The sequence below is a fragment of the Jaculus jaculus genome, chromosome 11, assembly GCF_020740685.1.
Source record: "Jaculus jaculus isolate mJacJac1 chromosome 11, mJacJac1.mat.Y.cur, whole genome shotgun sequence".
Taxonomy (NCBI): Eukaryota; Metazoa; Chordata; class Mammalia; order Rodentia; family Dipodidae; genus Jaculus; species Jaculus jaculus.
The window spans coordinates 9,197,723-9,220,999 of NC_059112.1; the positions used below are offsets into that span (position 1 = coordinate 9,197,723).

Below are 23,277 nucleotides of genomic sequence, written 5' to 3' on the forward strand. Positions count from 1 at the left end.
AAGGGCAATGTGGGAATGCAAATATTACCTTCAAATTAGTTAGTGAAGAACATTTCAGACTTCCCATTCATAAAAATAAATAACCTAGCAGTTTTCATATTGGTAACATTAATGATTCCTCATTAGTCATACTCATTTGCAAACACAAATTCATCATGTGTTATTTTTACAAAATACAGGACATATATTTTGACATAATATTTTAGGAGAAATAAAATATGATATTGTCTCTATGCTTTAAGAGTATTAAAATGGGGCTGGAGAGATGGCTTAGTGGCTAAGCACTTGCCTGTGAAGCCTAAGGACCCCGGTTCGAGGCTCGGTTCCCCAGGTCCCACGTTAACCAGATGCACAAGGGGGCGCACGCGTCTGGAGTTCGTTTGCAGAGGCTGGAAGCCCTGGCGTGCCCATTCTCTCTCTCTCCCTCTATCTGTCTTTCTCTCTGTGTCTGTTGCCCTCAAATAAATAAATAAATAAATTTAAAAAAAGAGTATTAAAATGATTTTGATAAGCAGTTTCCACTTTTCAATCAAATTGCTAATTTCAATAATATGCAAATTGTTTCACCTCATTACCAATTTAGTATTTAGTGTTTGACTTACAGGAAATGAATTCTAATGTAAGAGAAATGAGCTAGCTTTTCTTTCGATGCACTAATGTAATGTTCTGTTCCCTATAGGAACAGCCACTTTCCTTTCATCCTTCAACTGACAAGCAGATAATATATCAGGAGAATTAACTTAATGCTTGAATAATGAGTCTATGGTCTTACCTCAAAATCAAGGAATGTGAGATCCTCAAACTACTTCATGGTCACAAACTAATCTTTGTGAAATTACTTATTAAGGAATTGTCTTCAACAAATACTTAAACCAGGGGTACTGCTTTAATCTACTGCATGCCACGTGTCTCAAACATTTAGCTGTATGGTCGCAGGTTTGAAATAGTATCCACTGCATATCACAGCCTTTGTGAGCATTCTTGGGGTTAGGAGTAGTGGCACGCTCCTTTATTCTCAACACTCATGAGCATGAGGTAAAAGGATCATCATGAGTTTGAGTCTAGCTTAGGCTAGAGTGAGACCCTATCTCAAAAACCAAAATTTAAAAAAAAAAAAAAAAAGTGTTCCTAATATGGCAAAGTGACATGTCATGTCTCAGTGTGAAATTGCACACTTGCAGTAGTTTGCTGATATAGCCTGGACAGTGTTTGGAAACAGTTCACACTGGAAATGAGAAAACAATGCATTGTTCAAATGGGTTATAGGAATGTGTAACAGTGCTCAAAGAAAGGTACTCAGAGATTTAAAAAAAATGTAAGTGTTAAAACCATAAGTAAACACCATTGCAATAAAAATAAAACAGGTCACCTTATAGAGAGTGCATTATTTCTTCTTTTTCTTTAGTATTAAGTTCACACAAGCATATAATTAATCTTGTAGTTCATAGTTCATACTAATACCCCAGTTGTGTACGCTTTTCTGGATAGACTCCCATCATCTTGAAATAATTATTAACACCAGCTAATTTAACTTTCACATTAGATCTAGTTATACATAATTAGAAAAAATATACACTATGTTTCATGTTACATATTATCATTATTATCTAATTATCATTAATGTATTTCATTTCACTATATTTGGGAAGGGTCCTCTTATTAAAGGAAGAAGAACTGTAAAGTATTCAAATCAACTGAACTAAATAACATGACAGAAAGTTTGAAGTGATCTTAAAGTGAATTTCAGATATATGGATGTTTTCCACACGGCATATGTTTATTTCTTTAATTTTAAGCATTGAGGTATTAAATATTAATAGCCATAAACATTAATCAGGCACATTCTTACTCATAAATGACTTATGCAACCTAATAAATGTTTTAAAACAGTTTCTAGGATGTAGTCCAAAACAGTAAATACAGCACATTGTACCTTGGCAATTAATTATGTATTTGCACATGTCAGCAGAGAGAGAATTCATTATTGCAGAAAGCAAGGATAACAGGAGAGTACATACTTCTGGGATTATTGATAGGTATATTTTAATTAATATCAACATTAAATAACTGGGAACTCAAATATATATTCTCCATGAAAAATTGGCAAACAGGCTGAGTAATAAGTGTATTGTTGGCCATAATTTCCCTGCCTTATCCCTGGTGTGACTTCCTCTATACAGTGCAAACCTCACATTGGATGAAAATACATCCTCACAAACACAAACAAATAGACACTGCCTTGCACCTTAACAGAATCCTAAGGTTAGGAGGAAGGCTTAATTTTTTTTTTAACGTTAAGACTAGTGAGTCTTCCCCTTCAACTTGACACTTGACACAGCTCTTATCACTCCCCTTAAAATTGTGGAGGTTTGTTTTTATTCACCAATCGACAAGCAGCAGAGAATGAATGTTGGAAAACTCCTATTTCTATTTCCATCACTTGTGGAGGTTTGGTTTTATTCACCAATAGACAAGCAGTACAGAATTAATGTTGGAAAAATCACATTTCCATTTGCATCTCTAATATTTGCATCAGTTTTGGTTTGAGTGCTTTATAATTTCATTTTGTTTCCCTCAATTTTTAATAAGCCATCTTTATTTACTTAGAAGTGTTTCTATCTCTTTGCATACATATTTGGAATCATCTTGAAAATTTATGGTAAGCTAATGGGAAGAGTGTTAATGGGAGCCATGTTTTATGCAAGCTATCTTAATCATTGGAAAAGTTGATCGCTGTGTCAGTCAGGCTTTGCACCTATCCTGTTTGAGTTACCATCCTGGTGGACCACAAGGCACATCGAGGGCCTGAAGAGACTCAACCAAAACAGTAACGGTGCTTGGACATAGCTTCAGTGAAAAGCATCTATCCACGACCAGAGTGCTAAGAAGAACACTGCTCCGCTAAATCCACACAGGGAAGGCAAAACCTTCAAGTAACTGCATGTGGACACAGAACTTTGAAAGAGGAAAGTAAGACTGAATAAAGTCATAAGGGGTGAGCTTTTATGTAACATGCCGCATTATTGTGGAAAAAATGAGAGACAAGGGACATGCAGACAAGGGAGCAGTTAGAGGAGGACCCAGCAGGGACCCGGACACCAACGAGCGAGGTCTCCAAAGAAATCCATGCTACCAACACCTTGAATTTGACATTCTAACTTTCTGTACCGTCAGGTGGAGGGAACACTGTAATTTTATGTTGTTTATTTTGTTTTGTTTTGTTTTTCAAGGTAGTGTCTCACTAGCCCAAGCTGACCTGGAACTTCAAGGCTGGTCTCACAAGGAACACTGTCAATTCGTAAACCACACGCTCTACGGCACTTTGTTTTGGTAGTCTTGGCAAGCTCACAGTCAGTCTAAAACCGAACATTCTTAGCATGACAGATGAGCTGTGACTTAACCTGGATACACCTCATCTAACATTTCGCAAATTTAAAGTTAGACATCAAATCACATTAGCTCTCTTCATATCCATGTAACCCTATACATCTCCCTCAGCCACGCTCAACCTTTAATCCAGAATGCCCTTTCGTCCCTTTCTTGCTGGGGCTTCAGTACTTAGCGAGGACGGCAAGCTTGCGAGGATTTTTCTCAGCCCAACTCATGCTTCATGAAAAGTGCCACCGCACAGGACCTGAGCTTTCACTCTCCGCAGCTAGGATGCTCTTTACAATGCACTTAGAACGCTCCTCGTGAGGCCGCCTGTGGTTAGGGACTATTTCCGTCACATTAAGGTGACTGGCCGATCAGTGTTTGTGTAGAGGAATGTCTGGTAACAGCTCATCTCTATAGTTATTTTGAGTAGGCCCATCCAATCAGGACGGGATATGTTTAATACCAGCTTTCAAAACTGACTTCACATACGCTAGCTTTTAGTAAAAGTCTACCACGACCCAAAAATGCTGCACAGGCTCTGAATATTTCAAAAACTAGCACTTGCCCTGTTTTTTTTCCATCAAAGCAAACTTGTAACCACCACAAAATTAAACATCCTACTGAATTTCCTTGTAGTTTACTCAAATTCAATGATCTTGAACTATTCATAATTGAGTCACATCTCTACCCTAACTGGAGCTGTTTACACACCACAATGTTTATATAGTCTCAAGATTAATACATAAGTTTATTTATTCTCCTATTTATTCAGACTAAAATACATAGAGCTATCAGATGCTCCTAAGAAATACAGAAGACATTTGTGGGTTTTTAGTTTGTTTTTAATGTCATTGAAATGACAAATGATCTGCTAGAGAACAAACTTGAATATCTTGCCTTTTCAGTGTAAATGCACAAGAAGGAAAAAAAAATGTTTTAATTTTGAAGGTGTAAATTCCATGAAAAATTCTCTTGCGATTCCCAAGGAAATAAAAGTCATAAGAGAAGTTTAAAGGTTTCTAGAAAACTACAGTCCCCTTCTGATTTCCATTTTATTGCAATGGAGTTTATTTTCCTATAATCAAATGTCAACAATTTTACATAATAATAACACATGTTTATAAAAACCTTTCAATATTTACTTTAATCTTTTTATTCACTATCTTCATACAAGTATATAATGTATTTTGATCATTACCCCTTCCTGTAACTTTCCCTTGTCCTGTTCTTTGTCCTCTTAAAATATAATAATGTATCTTTTATTCAGACTGAATTGGAAAATAATTTGAAGTATTTGGTTACTTAGTTATTGATGGAAACTTTCTCTTTTTTTGCCTAGTACAAATGAATCACACACTACTCAGTATCTAACAAAGAGCTTATTCAGGTAAATGTTAAAAGAAGGTGCAATCCTCTGAACATTTCAGGAATCGGTTTGTAGTAGGATGTGCACTATTGCTTTACTATGTGGTTGACGCTACTTTGACATAAGGGAAGGGAAGGGAAGTAAGTCCATTAGTCAACTTCCCTTTGCTGGGACAAAATGCCTGACGTCAGTTTAAAGGAAAGGTTTATTTCAGCTTACATTCCCTGGTAGCAGTTGGTCACATCCAGTACACTGAGGAAGAAGGGAGTGATGAGCCCTTGAGAACAGTCAACTCTCTCTTTTTAATACAGTTTACAGTTCAATCCACCATTGAGGTCAGTCTTCCTACCTCAATTAACCTGATCAAGCTAAGCACAGTCTAGCCCAGAGGCTAACCTAATCTAGGTAATCCTTCACAGGTGATTCTAGGTCCTGACAAGTTGACCATCAACATAAACCATCGCGGGAACAAAGGAGCATGTGAGATTGCATTCTGTTTCATGACTGTTTGTAACCAAGATGTTCAATCTCATACAATATTTTATTTATTGCCAAGGAGAGAGAGAGAGAGAGAGAGAGAGAGAATATGAATGGGTGCACCAGGCCACTGCAAATGAACTCCAGATGCATATATAATCTTGTGCTTCTGGCATCATGGTACTGGGGAATTGAACTTGGGTCATTAGGCTTTGCAGACAAGCATCTTAAACTCTAAGTCATCTCTCCAGCCCAGATACTGATCAATGTCAACATTTACTTCCTTACTTGTTCATTCCAAGAGGAAGTACTGATGACATTTCTCTTCCTACCACGTTTGCACATTATATTTCACAGCAGAAGTACCATTGATTTGATTTAAAGTTGTGTTTCTTTTATTGGGCTGGTTTAATTACCTTCACTTTGGCTACCTGGAAGATAGGGCAGGCACTGCCCTCAAGGAGGCCACCAGGTCTCGGGTTGGAAGGGGAGAGCCTACCCAGGGCTTAAAAGTATCTTCACAGACTAGTGATAACAGAAAAGAAATTAATGAAAGTACTAGATGAAAACTGGTGACAAGACTAAAACTGGAAAATAAACAGGCTAAATGTCTTTTATTTTACAGCTGGATTTCCCATCTCATCATAGATAAACCCATTCCCTAAGCGTTTCAAGGTCAATACTGAAAAACCAAACTGTTATTGTTTTCTTTCAAAATCACAGGATTACTACGTGGGGAATGTTGTTTGTCTCTTTTGATTCATTTAGTTTGGTTTTGGGCATAGACTTTTACAGGGCCATCACAGATTCTGAAATTCTGAATTTCTGAGACTGGGGAGGCTGGAGGTACTGAATTGCGTTTGAGATGTCAATAACAAGAAAATTGGGGGAATGTTCGAAGTGGGAGATTTTGCTTTGGTTGTTTTGAATAAGGTTATTATTCATTGCCCATTGTTTCTTTCTGACACTGTTGAAAGAACATGAATTTTTAATCCCCAAAATTACTAAAATAATTCTGGCATCCACCTGACTGAGCCCGGGATTGAACAAAGGAATATTTTAATCCCATTTACTTTTGTGGTCTTTTAACCTAGGAAGTGACCATCTGAGTAGAAAATTATCAGTGTTACATGGGAACGAATGCTGACGTTTTCTGAACTCTCAGCTCAGTGGATGAGGAGGCATTTCTTCACAGAAGTAAATGTTATCACTTTTCACCAGAAGCAAACTTTGCATATATTTTAACCCCTTCTCTTGGGATTTAAAACTTTATATTCTGCAATTTAGCCTGCTGAGTTTTTTAAATGCAGCTGACCACATAACCCTTGCAATGTCACAGGGATGAATTTCCATTAGTTTACTTATTTTGAGGTTTTTTTTTTTTTTTTTAACTTTCCTACTGATAGCTTTATTTTCACTGGAAGGATGTAAGTATGTATAGTTCTTTTTATAGCCAGACATCTATAGCATTAAAATAGATGACATTGTTAAAGATGGGTCTGCTGCTAACCTTGTTTTAGAGAAATATATATTGTGTGGTTTGTATTTTGGTAATAAGGAGTAGAAACCTGTATTTTTGCCCATTTTTACACTGAGGATTTTTTTTTCTGTTTATTAATTTGCAAAAGTGAAAATATAGAAAAAATAGTTTAAAATTATATATATCTTATATTTTGCCTCTTTTTTGAGGTACAATCTTACTCTAGTCCAGGCTGACCTGGAATTCATTATGTAGTTTCAGGGTGGCCTCAGACTTATAGTGATCCTCCTTCCTCTGCTTCCTGAGTGCTCGATTAAAGGTGTGTGCCACCACGCCCTGATGCTCACATCAAGAAATCTAAAAAAAATTCAGATCTATCAACCTGTCTTTTTGTTTTCCATTTTAAACATTGCATTTTTTTTTTATTAAGAATATGCTTTCTATAGACACATCATGTGTTGGCATCATCATTTCCCTCCTCCCTGTCCCTGATCCACTGAGGGCCCAACTCTGGGGTTGCTGCTGTGGTGGGTTACACACTGTGAGAGCAGAAGTCAGTCATTGGGAGAGAGGGACTTTTGATCTTTTAAACTTTCATATATATACATTTAGATAGATATAGATTAGATATAGATATATATCCTAGAAACATATTGTGTGTAGAGGGATCTTGGTCATAATCTCCTCCCAATATACTTTTTCCTATCTCCCTTTCACTGAAAACCTTCTTTCCAGCCAGTCCTTATTCAACTTTGATTTTTTTTTTTTAAATTTATTTTTGTTTATTTGAGAGTGAAAAACAGAGAAAGAGGCAGATAGAGAGAAAGAGGAAGAGAGGATGAGCATGCCAGGGCCTCTAGCCACTACAAATGAAGTCCAGATGTATGTGTCCTCTTGAGCATCTGGCTTACGTGGGTGCTGAGGGATGGAGCCTTAACCACTAAGCAATCTCTCCAGCCCCAACTTTTATGTCTTTTTAAGTAGATGTTTACATCACTTTAAACTGAAAATTTTTATCAGATATATAATGTAATAACTTAGGCTTGATCATCATGAAAGAAAAAAATTTCTGTACATGGCTTGTTTATTCTAAGCATTCACAAAATTTGAAGACATGAGGATCTTAGAAATCAGGAGTATGTGTGTTTATACAGTATAGAATCAACATTTCCATTCATGTAAGAAAGAAGCAGATTCATTTCTATTTCTCCATGCACTTTTTAAAAGTTTTAAAAATAATTCTTCTGCATTCTGCAAGGGACTGACCATAGTGGAATACTGAAAGTCCTGTCTTGTTTGCCACTGGCAAAAAGAAGGAGGGAAAACAACAATTTATAAATGTTTATGCATCTTTGCACATAAATAGATGGTTTTGTAAAGTCATCTTGGCAGACAAAAGTGTAGAGAAAGTGGAAATGCACTTCTAGTGTTGGTTGCTTGGGTTACATGATCTTAGTATTAAATATGTACAAACATTGTCCTCCACATTATGGTTCCATTGTACTCTACACAGGAAATTAATAGCTTGACTCCACTGAAAGAGTGATTATTCATATTTTTAAAATGTTTAATAAAGTGAAAAAATAAATACATGTTATGTAATGTTTTATGGATATTATAAATGAAGCCACATTGCACAGTTTTCAAATATTGGTAGAATAAAATTGAAAAGGACCATTTTGGCAGGATTTTTAAAATAAGCAAAGCAAGGGGTTTCTGTTTGCAACTTGAAGGGAAACTGAAAGGATCATTTTTGGGAATTGTTCACATACATTTTGACTACATTTATGAAACAAGCATTGAAAATTGGAATCCAGCAAGAGTAAATCCTAGGGATGCAGCTCAGTTAAATGGTACTTATAAAGCAGGCACAGGGCCCTTCTCCTTGGTGCTCATGGCCACTAATGCAAGAGAAGAGTAATAGAGAGAGTGAGTGAGAGAGAGAAATTCAGCAAGATGATAGTTCTAGACTAAGAAAGTGATTGCATTGTAATCTGTGATTATAAAGAAAGGAGATCAGTCAGAAGCAGAGAGAAACAGCGCGTAGTACAAAAGTCAGCCTAGAGAGAGGAGAATTTCAGAAAAGTTTCCCAAAGGAAAACCTTCCTGATGTTGGAAGTTAAGCTTCATGTGCTTTAGGGATTTCCTCATTTCCAAAAAGAACAAGATAACAACTTATCAGTGTGTGTTCATTATATTTTCCGAATACTGAGGAGATGAAGAAATGATGATGATGATGGAGATACCGCCCCTTGCAGTAGGGGTCCTTCCCTCTTCTGTGCTGAACTACGCAGACAAAACAGTATTATCAAAGTCCAGGTGACAGCTCTGCTTCAGCCATGGATTGTCATGAAAAGCTAAATATCTTAGTCGTCACAAGTCACTTTAGCAAACACAAACATTTCTTACCTTTTCATGAGTTTTGCAGAGCAGTGTTTCATTGCTACATTGCTCAGAGAGATGGAGTGTTCCAGAACACGGTGCTTAGATTTCTAACTACCCTGTTACGAAGACTTCAAAGCACCTATGTGTTCAGAGCCTAGGGAGCATGAATATCTGAAGACTGGGTGGGGTTTTCCAAATATCCTCCTGAAACTAAGATAATGTTTGAGCTCTAAGAGACCTTTTAATGTAATCTCTATATAGCCACTTATAGTATACTTCTAATTCATTTTCCTGATACTCAGGAAACAAAGTTAAAACTACACATTTTTAAATTTTGAAAACAGATAAAAATACACTTTGTTTACATTTTTTCTTTCAAAACAAAATACTTAAGAAATATATTCAAATTTGGAATAATAGTATGGAATTATAATTACTCTTCTTTCATTATTTTCCTCTATAAGAAAAATTTCTATAATCAGTAAAGCAAAATAATTATGTCTACTTTGCCATTCTGAAAATACCAAAATGTATATCTATACCAGGTGTGGTGGTATGATCTTGTATTCTGAAGAGTATTTTCTTCCTTGCATTGCAATAAACCTGCTGACTAGTTTTATCTCGCCAATCTTAAGATTGCCTGAAGTTTGAGACCAGTGTGGTTTACAAACATAATAATAAAATAACACAGGCAGGAATATAGGCCAATAGTAGAGGGATCCCCTACCATTTATATGGTTCCAAATTCAATGCCATCAGCAAAATCTATTAATAAATATGAAAATATGTTCATATGCTTTTAAATATATTTACTAAAATCAAGAATCATTAGTTAAATAAAATTTCATTAATGTTATCTAAGAATCATACAATATAAAGAATACTCTATGAACTTGAATAGATCATGCTCCCATTTATAAGTGTATGATTATGAACACATACATGGCAACAGTCCAAAAGTATGTTCTTTACCAACTGGTGCCCTAAGGATAATGTTTACTTCAATGAGCAAAACAAAATGTCCCTTCAAGATGTTACACACACACACACACACACACACACACACACACACACACACACACAAGCATAATGACAAAAAGGAACCATGAAGTAAAATTCATGTAGAAATATCCATTTGTCACTTGTCGCTGAAATATATATCAGCTACATAACTATAAAATCATACACTATTACAGAACATACACATATGCAAATATATACATACATGTGCGCGTGTGTGTGTGTGTTAAAATAATCTTGTCATTCTGCTTGACAAATTACATTGGGACAGAATTGCTTGTCACAGTGGAGGAAGCCCATATTCTGCCCCAGCATCGCTAAGACCTTCACCACTCCACTTCCTTAGCATCATTAACAAATTACACAGCACAGTGTTACTTGTAATAGTATTTTTAATTCTACAACAGGGGATGCATATTGAAAGAAATAGTTGACCATGAAATAATTTAAAGGACTGTTTTCCTCTATCAAACAGGAAAAGTAATTCAGAATCCTGTCTACCTTATGCAAAGAGAGGTTGTTTTAGATTACGCACTTCCAGGTTCTGTACAGAGAGGAAGTTAAAATGGATGAAACTGGTCACAGGCAATTTTACACTGCATAATGTTACACATATAGATGCTTGGACTTTTGAGAAGAGAAAGAAAATCAAAATGAGTATCTAAATAAATTTACAATTAGGAAGTTATAATATTTCTCAGAAACACGTGAATCATATCTAACAGTGACTCCCAAAGGCATGGCACCCACTTAGGCTTTACTCAACTTCATGAGTATAATTCTAAACTGAAGTACTATTATCAAAAAACAAATAGTAGCCTCACAGTCAGTAAATCAAGAGATAATAATTAACATTACTTTTAATATATGCTCAAATTGGTAAGCCACAATCATTAATCTTTCATATAACAATAGGACAATCACATTTGCTAAATAAATTCATATTTCTAAAATTCTCTAGGAGTATATTAATATGCAATATAAAAATATATTAAGTTGTTTAAGAGATCAATTTAGAGCCTAGGATCAAAGAGGTCCTACATAATCAACAAAATCTTTACTTAGATGAAAACATTTCTTCAGTTAAATTGCTACTTACTTTCCTCTGAACCAACAAAAATGTGTTCTCACTTTTTTATATGTAACAGCTATCTTTTCCTAGTGTTTTATTATGTGTTAAGATTTTTGGTCTTCTGTATTGCAATATTCCTGTTGACTTACATTCTCTGCCAAGCATTACTTCCTAGATAACACTGAGAGGTCCAAGAAATAGCTCCAAATGTTTATTTTCAGAGATCGATAGTACTAGTAATTAGGAGTACAGACATTTTTGGAAAGACCTCAAGTTTTTTTGAGCCAAAACACAAACACATACATATTTATATACTCACACAGCACATATGGGTTAAAAAACACACTTTGCTTTTACTCTTACATATTTCTAATGACAAGTAAACACGCTATACATGTAATATATAAGTGATCTACAGTGATAATGTAAATATCTAACTTAACAGAAATAGTATCAATTAACCCAATTTCCTTTTGTTTCACCTGTTCTTACTTGACCCTTAGTCTCTAATGATCCCAGAGCTTGCCTTTTTTTTTTTTTAATTCACGAGCCTTGGCAATTCTCAGGTTTCCCTCTGTAGGCACTGGGCATGGCCAGGCCGAGCTGTTTGCGGGGTTCCGGGTGTACACTCAAGCAGCCGCTCAGGCCTCCGCACTCCCCATGCTTGCACGGGAACTGCTGTTGACTACTGAATCACTTCTCCAACCCCAAAAACATTCTTAATAAAGAAACAGTGGGGGCTGGGGAGATGACTCACTGGTTCAAACCTCTTGCTGTGAAACCTGACAGCTGGCGTTTGGGTCCCCAGAACTCCTTACAGCCAGAAGCAGATGCCCACGTGTCTGCAGTCCCTGATGTGCCTAAGGCGATGTGAGATGAGTCAGGAGAACCCTGATTTCCCCAGAGGCAAACAAGACAGGTGCCATCTCAAAGGACACAAGGCAGACACCGGATGCCTGGAGGCTGTCCTCTTGCCTGCGCCTGGTGTGAACTGTGCTGCTCTACACCTGTAAGTGCGCACACGCCGTACACACATGCAAATGCATACACAAACAAACATTCACACTACATTTATAGAGAAAGGAAACAATGAGCCAATTAAAGTTGTGAGAAAGGCCATTTTTGAATTTAAATTTAACATTTCAAAATAATATGAGCGCTTATAGAGAAAAAAAATCAGCTTAACACTAACTAAAAAATATCAATTTTGCAATAAAACAATTATGTATTATCGTGTGACACAGAGTTATAAATTTATTTTTAGAACTAATAGCAAAAGTTGGGCTGATGAAAATGTATTGCCTAAAGTCTCATTAATATAATGCATTAGTAACTATCTAATATTATTTCTTACATTTATTTCATTGAATCAGTGTGATACATCTTCCCATTAATACTTTAAAGCCCTTATCCCAAGTAATTCCTGACTCATAGAACCACAGTTCCAAAGTTTACACACAAAGTGATATTTTCTTTATGTTCATGTCATCCAAGACTCAAAATTATCCCCCATTATCAGTAATAAATTTATTTTTACTCAAACATTCCTATAGATAATTGTCCATTTAAAATTTCAAATATTAGAAATATCAACAAAGGATTTTTGATAGTTTTTTTTTAATGAAGAAAGCTTTATTGTAAGAGTTCCTGAGTGTTTCCATCTCGAAACTTCTCCTGAGACAGAAGGTAAACGCTGCATGTGTTAGTATGATACACAGCGCACCTTGCACATCACAAATGTGAGGACCGTCTTCTAGCAGTGCGGGCATGAGTCCTTGTTTGTTCAGAAGCAGATGCTGGTTAATATCTATTTCCTGGTTTAGTCTTTCTCATTTAAAAAATACATTTTAAACATTTCGCTTGTTTTCATTTATTTACTTGAGAGCTACAGACAGAGAAATAGGGAAAGAAAGAGAGAGAGAGAGAATGAATGGGCACATCAGGGCCTCCAGCCACTGCGAAAGAACTCCAGATGCATGTGCCATCTTGTGTACCTGGTTTACATGGGTACTAAGGAACTGAGCCTCGAACCGGGGTCCTTAGGCTTCACAGGCAAGAGCTTAACCTCTAAGCCGTCTCTTCAGCCCCCCCAAAATGCATATTTCTAACAAAAGTCACAAAACAATAAATTATAGTAATCATTGTGAAATTTTAAGCTCTATGACCAGTGTTATCCTGCATGTCTACCATGGTATTTGGGTATTTTGGAAGATAATCCCTCACCCATTCACCCTTTAATCCTTTCATTGCTGAAGTGAAAACAGCCATGGGCCATGAAGGAATAACAGTACAGCTCACAGGACTGAAACAGGGATTAAATGAGTTATATTCATACTAAATTCTTATAACATTGTCTGATTCATAGACAATGACATTTGTATGACATGAAACAAAGCCTCAGCCTCAGCCTCAGTCCTGTCTCTGAACAGATGACATCAGAACATCCAGGCCAGCACTGGAGCCAAAACTGCAGGCTTACAGAACCAGAGAGCCGGATTATCCACACATAGCAGATCTTTGAGATAATTATGATTATCCCATGTCTTCTAACATTCAGAATCGTTTACTTTCGTTATTCTTTCTTGGAAACTTCTTCCAAATACTTTAGTATCTCAAGTGATATGAGTTGGCTTGGTTACCAAAAGACTGTATAAAATGATGAAGGTTTAAAGTATAACTGCACTGTTAAATTAACTATGTGTGATTTTTTTTAAAAAGAAGAAATATTTGGATATATATATATATATATATATATATATATATATAAAATTGAAGTATGAACAGTTTCAAGATGAACCTAGTATAACTACTGTCACTACAGAAATCACTTTATTTTAGTTTTCTTTTGCAGAATTTGTCAGGGGGCACATTAGTTAATTCAGTCCTGTTTTGTGTGTGCGTGCATGTGTGTGTGTGTGTGTGCAGTACACATTTGTTTTTATGTGTGTGCACGTGTGTGGTGCACACATGCATGTTGGCAGATATGCACACCCCATGCACATGTGTTCAAAGGCTACAGGAAGTTATCAGCTGTCTTCATTCCTTTTGTTTTGGCCTTCTTCCCTGAAGCAGAGTTGCTCACTGAGCTTGAATTAGTTGCTGGTCATTGTTTGTTTTGCTTTTAGACTGTGGACATGTCGTCCTGAGGGTCTTGTGTCAGCCCCTCAGTGCAAGGATCATAAGGAAGTATGCGCAACAAGCATCCAGGCTTTCTGCTGGCGCTGGGAATTGAACTCAGAACCTCACGCTTGCCGAGATAATACTTTTAATTGCTGAACCGTCTCCTCAGGTCCCTGGCATTACATTAATTAATGGCTACATGCACCACAGTTTTCATGAACTCTACCAAATGAAACCCATCTCTGCATAATTCAGAATATCATGAAACAGGGATGGGGAGATGACTCAACGGTTAAAGTGTTTGCTCACAAAGCCTTCTAGTTGGGTTTGATTCCCAAGTACCTATGCATAGCCAGATGCACAAAATGGCATATGCATGTGGCATTTGTGAGAAGCAGCAAGAGGTCATGGCGCATCCATATTTTCTCTCTCTTCTTCTCTCTCTCCTTCCCTCCTTGCAAATAAATAAATAGTTTTAGAAAAGAATGTCAAGAAACAGCCACTGAACAATTTTTGCATTCTGTCACTGCACAATGGAATCCTATTTAAAATGGAAAGTGAGGGCTAGAGAGATGGCTTAGCAGTTAAGGTGATTGCCTGCAAAGCCAAAGGACCCTGGTTCAATTCCCCAGAACACACATAAGCCAGATGTACAAGGTGGCGCATGTGTCTGGGGTTTGTTTTCAGTGGCTTGATGCCTGTGGAGTCTATTCTGTCTCTCCTCTCTCTACCTACCTCTTCTCTTCTCTCTCAAATATATAAATAAAGATAGAATACTTAAAAAATGGAAGCTGGGGGCTGGAGAGATGGCTTAGAGGTTAAGTGATTGCCTGTAAAGCCTAAGGACCCCGGTTCGAGTCTCGATTCCCCAGGACCCACATTAGCACAAGGGGGTGTTCACATCTGGAATTCATCTGCAGTGGCTGGAAGCCCTGGCGCACCCATTCTCTCTCTCTCTCTGCCTCTTTCTCTGTCTGTCACGCTCAAATAAATAAATAAAAATAAACCAAAAAAATTTAAAAATGGAAGCTGAACTGATTTGGGAATTAACACCTCCTGGAGGCAGTGTATTGTTGGGGGCGGGCTTATGGGTGTTAGAGCCAGCTCCCCCTTGCCAGTACCTGACACATACTCCTGCTCCTATTGTCTACCTTATGTTGTCCAGGGGTGATGTCCACCCTCTGCTCATGCCATTGCTTTCCCCTGCCATCATGGCGATTCCCCTCGAGCCTGTAAGCCAAAATAAACCTTTTTCCCATAAGCTGTGAACCTGACAGCAACAATAATATACCTACTTATAAATAGCATTTGACCCACATTTATTTGTTTAGAAAAATATCAGCGAAAGACTGATACAGTCCTTCAAAATAGGTTAGTACTACACATGTATAACATATGTCATGTAATTTAAATTAATAGTAAGCATACTTGAACGCAAGTAGGTTGACTGATCAAAATGTGTTCTCTTCATCAGAACTGGCTAAAAATATTGGAAAACATAAGTAAATTCGTTCCAGATAAGAACAGTCCCATTTTGCCCATGTTCTGTATATTAAGCTTTAACAATTGGAGTTACCATCTCTTCTTTCCTTTTTATTTCTTTAAAATCATCATGAATGCACATATCAACACAATGAATTATAGATTGGAAGCTCTATTTTTATCTATAGTTGAAAAGTATTGGAATCAAAAGAAAAAAAAAATAATAATCCGTCGCATGAGAACTTGCTCTGTGCCTGTAGCCTGTAAGAGAAATGTAATGCTCAGTTGAATGGACCTGTCACCGTGGAGAGGAGGTGGGTGGGAAATGCATGCAGGCGTACAGTCTCTGTGGGGCACTTGCTAGGTGTGTTCACAAAACCCTGCCTCTGTCTCCTGTTCTATTGTTGCTGAGGACTCCTTAACTTCGCCAGCAGTGACTTACAACTGCAATAAAAATCTCTTAGGAAGCTGCAACATACCCTGCTGTGCTCTGATGGAAACTGAAATATAACTTCTCCAAAGGTGAGACGCAAATCTCCCGGGCTCTGTCTTTTTGTTGCATGTTCCTTATGGAATTAGAGTATTTCAAAAATGTAATATTACTCTTAAATATCCTAAAACCAATGAAAACGTGTATCTCTTATGTTTAGAAAAAAATATTCTTGCTTTATGCAAATAAGTTTTACGTTTGCTAAAAACCCCTAAGGAAACAAGTTTTAAATGTAAAGTCATATTTGATTCGCAGAGATTCCAAACGCCAGTGGCACGTTCGTGCCTGCAAGGAAACTCTGATAAAAGTTCCCTTTAGTGTCCTTACGAAAAGGTTCATTAAATTTATCTTGATTTAAATAAATGAGTTTTTCACTGAAAGTTGTGCACTGATGATAAATATATAAACAGAAAGGAGCTGAATGATGATACATGTGAGGTAACGGGTAGAGATGGTCAGTGAGTGGCCTGGAGAACCTAATTACAGTGACATCAATATACTGAAACTGATTCCCTAGGAAGGCTGTTCCCTATGATATATGTATTAAAAACTTATTATCCACATAAAATGACTGAGACATAAGGTACATCGAGACCTTCAGCAACACCGTAAGACAATGAATGCAGTGACTGAGAGAAGCCAGGCCCAAGTACACACAAGATTAAACTAGGCACTGTATTTATAAATGAGCAAAATTAATTTGTCAAAAGAGGGAAGAGAGGCTCCCTTGGAGAGTGGTGTGGTTAATGGTGGACAAAGTGGGGATGTCCTCGGGTGCTTAGAATTTTCTGCGTCCTCATCTGCTATTTAATCACGTGGACGGCTTGCAAACTTGACTGAGCTGTATGCAACTACTGCGCACCGATTTCTGTATATGTGCGACATATCCACGAAATTACCCACGTAGGGCTGAGGAGATGGCACAGGCACTAATCGTACTTGATTTCGAGACCAGTCGACTTGGGTTAGATTCCTCAATATCCATGTGAAACTAGATGCAAAACAACAACAACAACAACAACAAAAACTGGTGCATATATCTTGAGTTAGTTTGCAGTGGCAAGAGGCCACACCCACATATGAAAAGAAGTGAAAATAGAAATTACATATTAATACAAACATGAACATATATGCTTATACACACACACACACACACACATATATATACATATATATATACACACACACAAATATATGCCTGTTCACAAGTGCTTTTGCAACATACATATATATATATATATATATATACACACACACACATATACATATATGTCAATTGTATGCAAAGCGAGGTTCCTATGTCATATATGCTATAGTAAGTGCTAAAATGGAAGCAGAAGGATATCACTATAAGTGATATTCAAATTTTTTTTCCCATTTACAGAAAACTGAAGCCCATTTTAGAGCAAGGACTCTAAGGCACACAGAATGCATAAATAAATACGCTTATTTATTACCCTAGTGGATTGCCTGGTAGTACCACGACACCTTAGTGCCATGTCGATCACAGGTACCCCTCATTTGCTTGAGGGTTCAGCAAAGGGAACTTGGTAGGCACTCAGTCAGATCACCCATAAATCATGACGCTGGCACAGCGAAGGCCCGGGAAGGGCTCCGGAAGGAAGGAACTCTTCTCTCCTGCAGGGACCTGCTCTCAGAGGCCTCTGTGTAAGCGGAACAGCTATGGCCCGGCCGCCCCAGTGATGCACTCTCTTATGCATCTACCTGCGAGAAATCCCTCTTTGGATCTCCTTGGCAAATGTAAATGAGACGAAAATAAAATGTTGAACAAATGACATGGCTGGTTGCTTTTGAAATCGAAGATCGTTTTGTGGGCAGGACCACGCCTGACTTACTCCTCCATCAAGTCCAGGGATTGTCGTTGCTAGCTTAGTGTTATGCACTTTCAACAGATGACCGAGTTCATAATTGACATATTCTAGTTAAGAGCTGAAGACAACAGGAAATCTAGACTGAATCCCACATGTGACACTTTTCAAGTTATGCAATTTTTAAAAAATTATTTTTACCCAGTTTCGAAAGCTGTATGTGATGTACATCTTTTAAAAAAATTCTAAAATACGCAAATATAAATCACAAAGAAACAGAAACCAGGGTAAAAACATAGAGAAGATGTTTTTCTTTTCTTTTATTTTTTAAAGTAAGTACGAATAAATCACACAGCATATGTGTTTATTCATTTACAGGTGAAAGTTGGCTTTAGTTAAAAGTAACAGGAAGTCTGCCTTCTAGAATTCTACAGTTTAGACAAAGCCAACAGTGTGAAAATGCAGATTCATGCAAGGTTCATGTGTGATAAGGAAGAATGTGACATCAGTGTGTAATATTAGACGTTTCTAGGAGGGGGTAGAAATGTACTGCACTTGAGCTAATCCTTCAGCAGGAGGAAGGTCGGGAGTGGGAAGTGCGCACTGGGCTGGGCAGCGGCACCCAGACGCCGGCAAGCGTGGGTTTGAGGACAGGAGGTGCAGTCTTGTGTGTGCATGTGCATGTGCGTGTGCGTGTGCATGTGTGTGTGTGTGCGCATGTGCACACGCGTGTGTCGGTGCCTGGGAGTGTGCGTGTGTGTCCGTGCATACATGTGCGCATGGATGTGTGTGCGCTGTAGCGTTCTTGCACATGCTGCAGAGATGAGTGGCATCCTCAGGTTCAAGTCAGGGAAATGCTAAAAGAATGGGGTCAGGGCGGCATCTCTGAGTCATCAGCTAGCAGAAGGGATCCCCTGCTGCAGACGGTGGGGGAAGCAAGCCCCGTATACTTACAGTGTGTAGTCCAGTTCTTTTTTTTAATCCTTAAGTTAAAGGTTAATAGCGAACTTAATTTATCTATTTTCCCAAACATTCACATGATAATGATTCATGTCACTTCTTGTCTGTGATAACTGTCTAATATATTAAGCTGGAGGAAGTTAGGAAGGTTTTGTACTTTTTAACAAGTTTATGCAAGAACACAGTAATAACTATTGTGAACTTTGTAATAATCCTCCCACAAGACATACTTAAAAATACATGCAACCTGAAAGAGTCTCTTTCTAAAAGCATACCTTAAAAAAAAAAAATCTCATTTTTCTAAAATACTCTTTGGACAAGTCACTTTGCATTTTGATTTCAGCCTGAATATGTTAATCTGCGTAAGCTATGCATGTTATTAGCATAATGTACTTAAGCCATAGTGGGTGGTTAGTACCATTGCTTACCCTGTTGTCACTGACGTGACCCATCACTGGTCACTGTCATGCAACACGGAGAACCTCAAACATCTGATAGCAAGGAACTGCTTTTGTTTTCTCTCCAAGACTCAAGAACATTTATTGTGGAAAAGTGTAAAGACACTTAGAAGTCCAAAGGTAAACAATCCCAGTTATTTAAGCAACTAACAAGACCTAGTTAAGAATCTGGAAAAGACTTAGCCTAAAGGACCGGGCCAGCATCCCGAGCCCTGAACCCTGTAGATTGATGCGCACACATCCAGTGAAGTTCAGACAGTACATTTCCACTATGCTTACCATAAGTATGAGATTAAGCAATTATTTAGAATGCTCTTAAGAATATCAATGATGGCATTACAACAATTTCAATGAGAATTTCAGAGAGGCAAAAACAAATGAAGTTAGTATTTCTGCTATGTTCAAATAAACACATAATTACAAACAACCACACCCTCCGCAACATCACCCAAAAAGGATTCTACAGGATCCTATTCTATTGCCTAAATGAATTTTTAAAAGTTACTGTTCTACTCATAAACAAACATCTACTGAGAAAACATTGCACTGACGTAAATGATTGAAATTCTATCAAACATAATATATTATTTAGACATTATTATAAAGACAACAACACAGGAGTACGATAAAGTATAGCCAAACTTATATTAGACAAAATCCATAATTTCCAAATCATGTGTCCCATTAACACCAGCTTTAACATAAACTGACTTTTTACAACAAAGCAGGACTGCAGAAATAGCTTAGCAGTTAAGGCATTTGCCTGTGAAGCCAAAAGCCCCAGACCCAGGTTTGATTCTCCAGGACCCACAGAAGCCAGATGCACAAGAGGCACATGCACCTGGAGTTCACTGGCAGTGGCTAGAGGCCCTGGCACGTGCCTCTCTCTCTCTCTCCTGCTCTCTCTCTCTCAGTGGCTAGAGGCCCTGGCGTGCTCTCTCTCTCTCTCTCTCTCTCTCTCTCTCTCTCTCTCTCTCATTACAAATAAATCAATGAAATAAAAACAAAGCAAAACACATGATATGACTATGTGCTCTTTATCCTTCAAGTGGAAATTAGATGGATTGTATATCAAACACTTGCCATTTTTGAATTTGCATTAATAATTTATGTAAAAGTGATTTATACAACTAAGACATTAACACTATTAGTCTATTAATAATATGCAAAATTGCCTACCAGAATTTTAACTATAGAGAAGATAAAATGTTAAAACAAGGAACCCTTTCTTAAGCCACTCAAAGATGAACTTTGATTTGATTTGATTTTGTAGGTTTTTTTTTCTTTCTTTCTTTTTTCATTCTTTGTGGGTTGATTTGGTTCTCTGGATTGAACACTGGTCATCCTGAGTGTGATTGTACTTGGCCTAGTCTTTAGTTCATCTGGTTTTACATATGTTATAACTTCCCAAATATTTTAAGAATTATTTAACAGAACTATAAGAAATTTATGAGTATCATCCTTATGAAAAAGTGAGATTACTCAATCATGAACTGAATTCACTAAATAAAATCTTGATTGCCTAGTTATTTAATATCACTCTGGGACAAGTAAGTGACATGACTTACAAAAATGATCACTGATTTCTGAAAAGGCATTGTAATAGCAAGTATTTGAGAAATGTACAATTTAATTTATCAAAAAAAAATATTATGGTTTAAACCTTCTGTAGAATAGAATCCTTTTGGCCAATCTTTTCAGATTGAAACATATTTTCCATTTTGTAATGATACTGCATGGTACCTCATTTATATTTTACAATGTGTTAAAAACTTAAATAACTAAAAGTGCTCATTTTAATATACTATGTAACAAATTAACATATTCTTCCATTGTTTCTGAAGCCACTTAGTCTTTTATCAATAATCTTTAATTGTATTTTGGTTAAAAGTTTTAAAGTTTACATATTTTGCTTTGACTTCTTTTCTCCTACATAATTAGAAAATAATTCCAAATAAAGACTTCAATTTTGGGAGAACTTTCTGACTTGAAGGTTTTTCAAGAATATATCATTCACAAAATCAACCTACTTCTTATAGAACTCTATAAAAATAAGACCTATGGAGATACTATGGGATGATACTATGAAGCATAATTTAATAAACATTGATATTTCCCAAGGGTTACTTGGCAATTTGCAACACTAACATTTTGGTTCTTTAGAGTAGAAACCATACGGAGAAACTTTTTCTAATTCTCCAAAAACAGCCACCAGTTGACCTTGCTCATGCGAAGTGTTTCACACAGACGCGGCCTGAAGGGAGAGAGGGGTGAACAGGGCTGGAAGGTCGTACCTCTGAGACATAATCTTATAGGCGTCTGGCAGATAGCAGCGGATGTTCTCCATCTGAGCGGGATCGGAGTCGCATATCTTGTCATCCGTCCTCCCGTAGTTGGCGCTTTCAATCATAATGACGTCTGTCCCGGGACAGCGGAGCTCTATGGGATAGCTTTCACAGGAGAGCTCTCTGCGGACCACAGCCATGGGAATCGGGGCACGGCTGAAAGCTACAGGAGAAGAGAGGCGTTGACATCGTTACCTTTAAATACGTAGGACATGTATGTGCTTTTCTAGTATTTGGGGTGAAATAGTGCAAGAGATAAAACAAACACAATTTGTTACTTTACATAAAAGTGAATAATTCTCAGGGCTGAATAGATGGCTAAGTGGTTAAGACACTTACCTCGAATGCCCAAAGACCAGGGTTCAATTCCCCAGTATCCACATAAGCCAGATGCACAAAGTAGCAGCATGCAACTGGTGTTCATTTATAGTGGACGGAGGCTCTGATGGGCCCATGCTCTCTCTATCTCTCTCTCTCCCTCTGCTTGCCAATACATAAACAAAATATTGAAAAAAATGATTAATTATCCCTTTAGTTAATTTATAACCCCTCCCTTCCAATCTAACGGTAACAATTCTTTAAAAACTAATCTATCAAATTCCATTTCTTTTTATTTTATTTTTATTTATTTATTTATTTAAGAGTGACAGACAAAGAGGCAAAGACAGACAGAGAGAGAAAGAGAAAGAATGGGCATGACAGGACCTCCAGCCACTGCAAATGAACTCCAGATGCATTTGCCCCCTTGTTGCATCTAGCTAACATGGGTCCTCAAACTGGGGTCCTTAGGCTTCACAGGTAAGCGCTGAATCGCTAAGCCATCTCTCCAGCCCCTAAAATTCCATTTCTTAAGTGAAAAAAGATTCCATATTTTCTACCAAAATGTATGTTAAAAACCATATGTAAAAGGCAGCAATAGTGTTAACATGTGTCTTATACCATCTACTCAGAAGGCTGAGACAGGAGAATCAGAAATTCAGGACTACCTAGGATACAAACCTACCTAGACTCTATTTCAGGGAAAAAAAAAAAAATAACACTCAGAAAAAATTACATAAAAATATCATCTACACAAAACTATTGACATAAATTTCACTGTTTCTTCTTTCCTTTTTTTATTTTTATGTACTAATTTGCATATATTATCATATGTGTCCATACCCCTGCTATTACAGATGAATCTAGCTTTGTATGTATGTGGCTGTGGAATGGAATCCAGGCTGGCAGACATTGCAAACAAGTCCTGTCGCCCTGTACCATCTCCCCAGCACTTCCTTGATCTTTCTTTCTAATTTTTTTTTACTATTCTTGTCTTTTAAATACGCTTAAAGTAATCCACTTCAGGAGGTACTTTGTTTGAGGATTTCCCACACAAAGAAAAACATATTGGAGGTGCATTCACAGTTGTGTTCTTATTT

The 23,277-nt window shown here is 37.2% G+C and overlaps 1 protein-coding gene across 14 annotated transcripts in view; it reads right to left on the bottom strand.

Annotated features, from left to right (window-relative positions):
* Positions 1-23,277, bottom strand: part of Adgrl3 (adhesion G protein-coupled receptor L3) — a 482,809-nt gene that overhangs the window by 387,142 nt on the left and 72,390 nt on the right. For all 14 annotated transcript variants that reach the window (XM_045130208.1, XM_045130203.1, XM_045130202.1 and 11 more), the window contains one exon: positions 21,809-22,022. In XM_045130208.1, the coding sequence (XP_044986143.1) occupies positions 21,809-22,022 (214 nt within the window). The remainder of the gene's footprint in view (positions 1-21,808; positions 22,023-23,277) is intronic.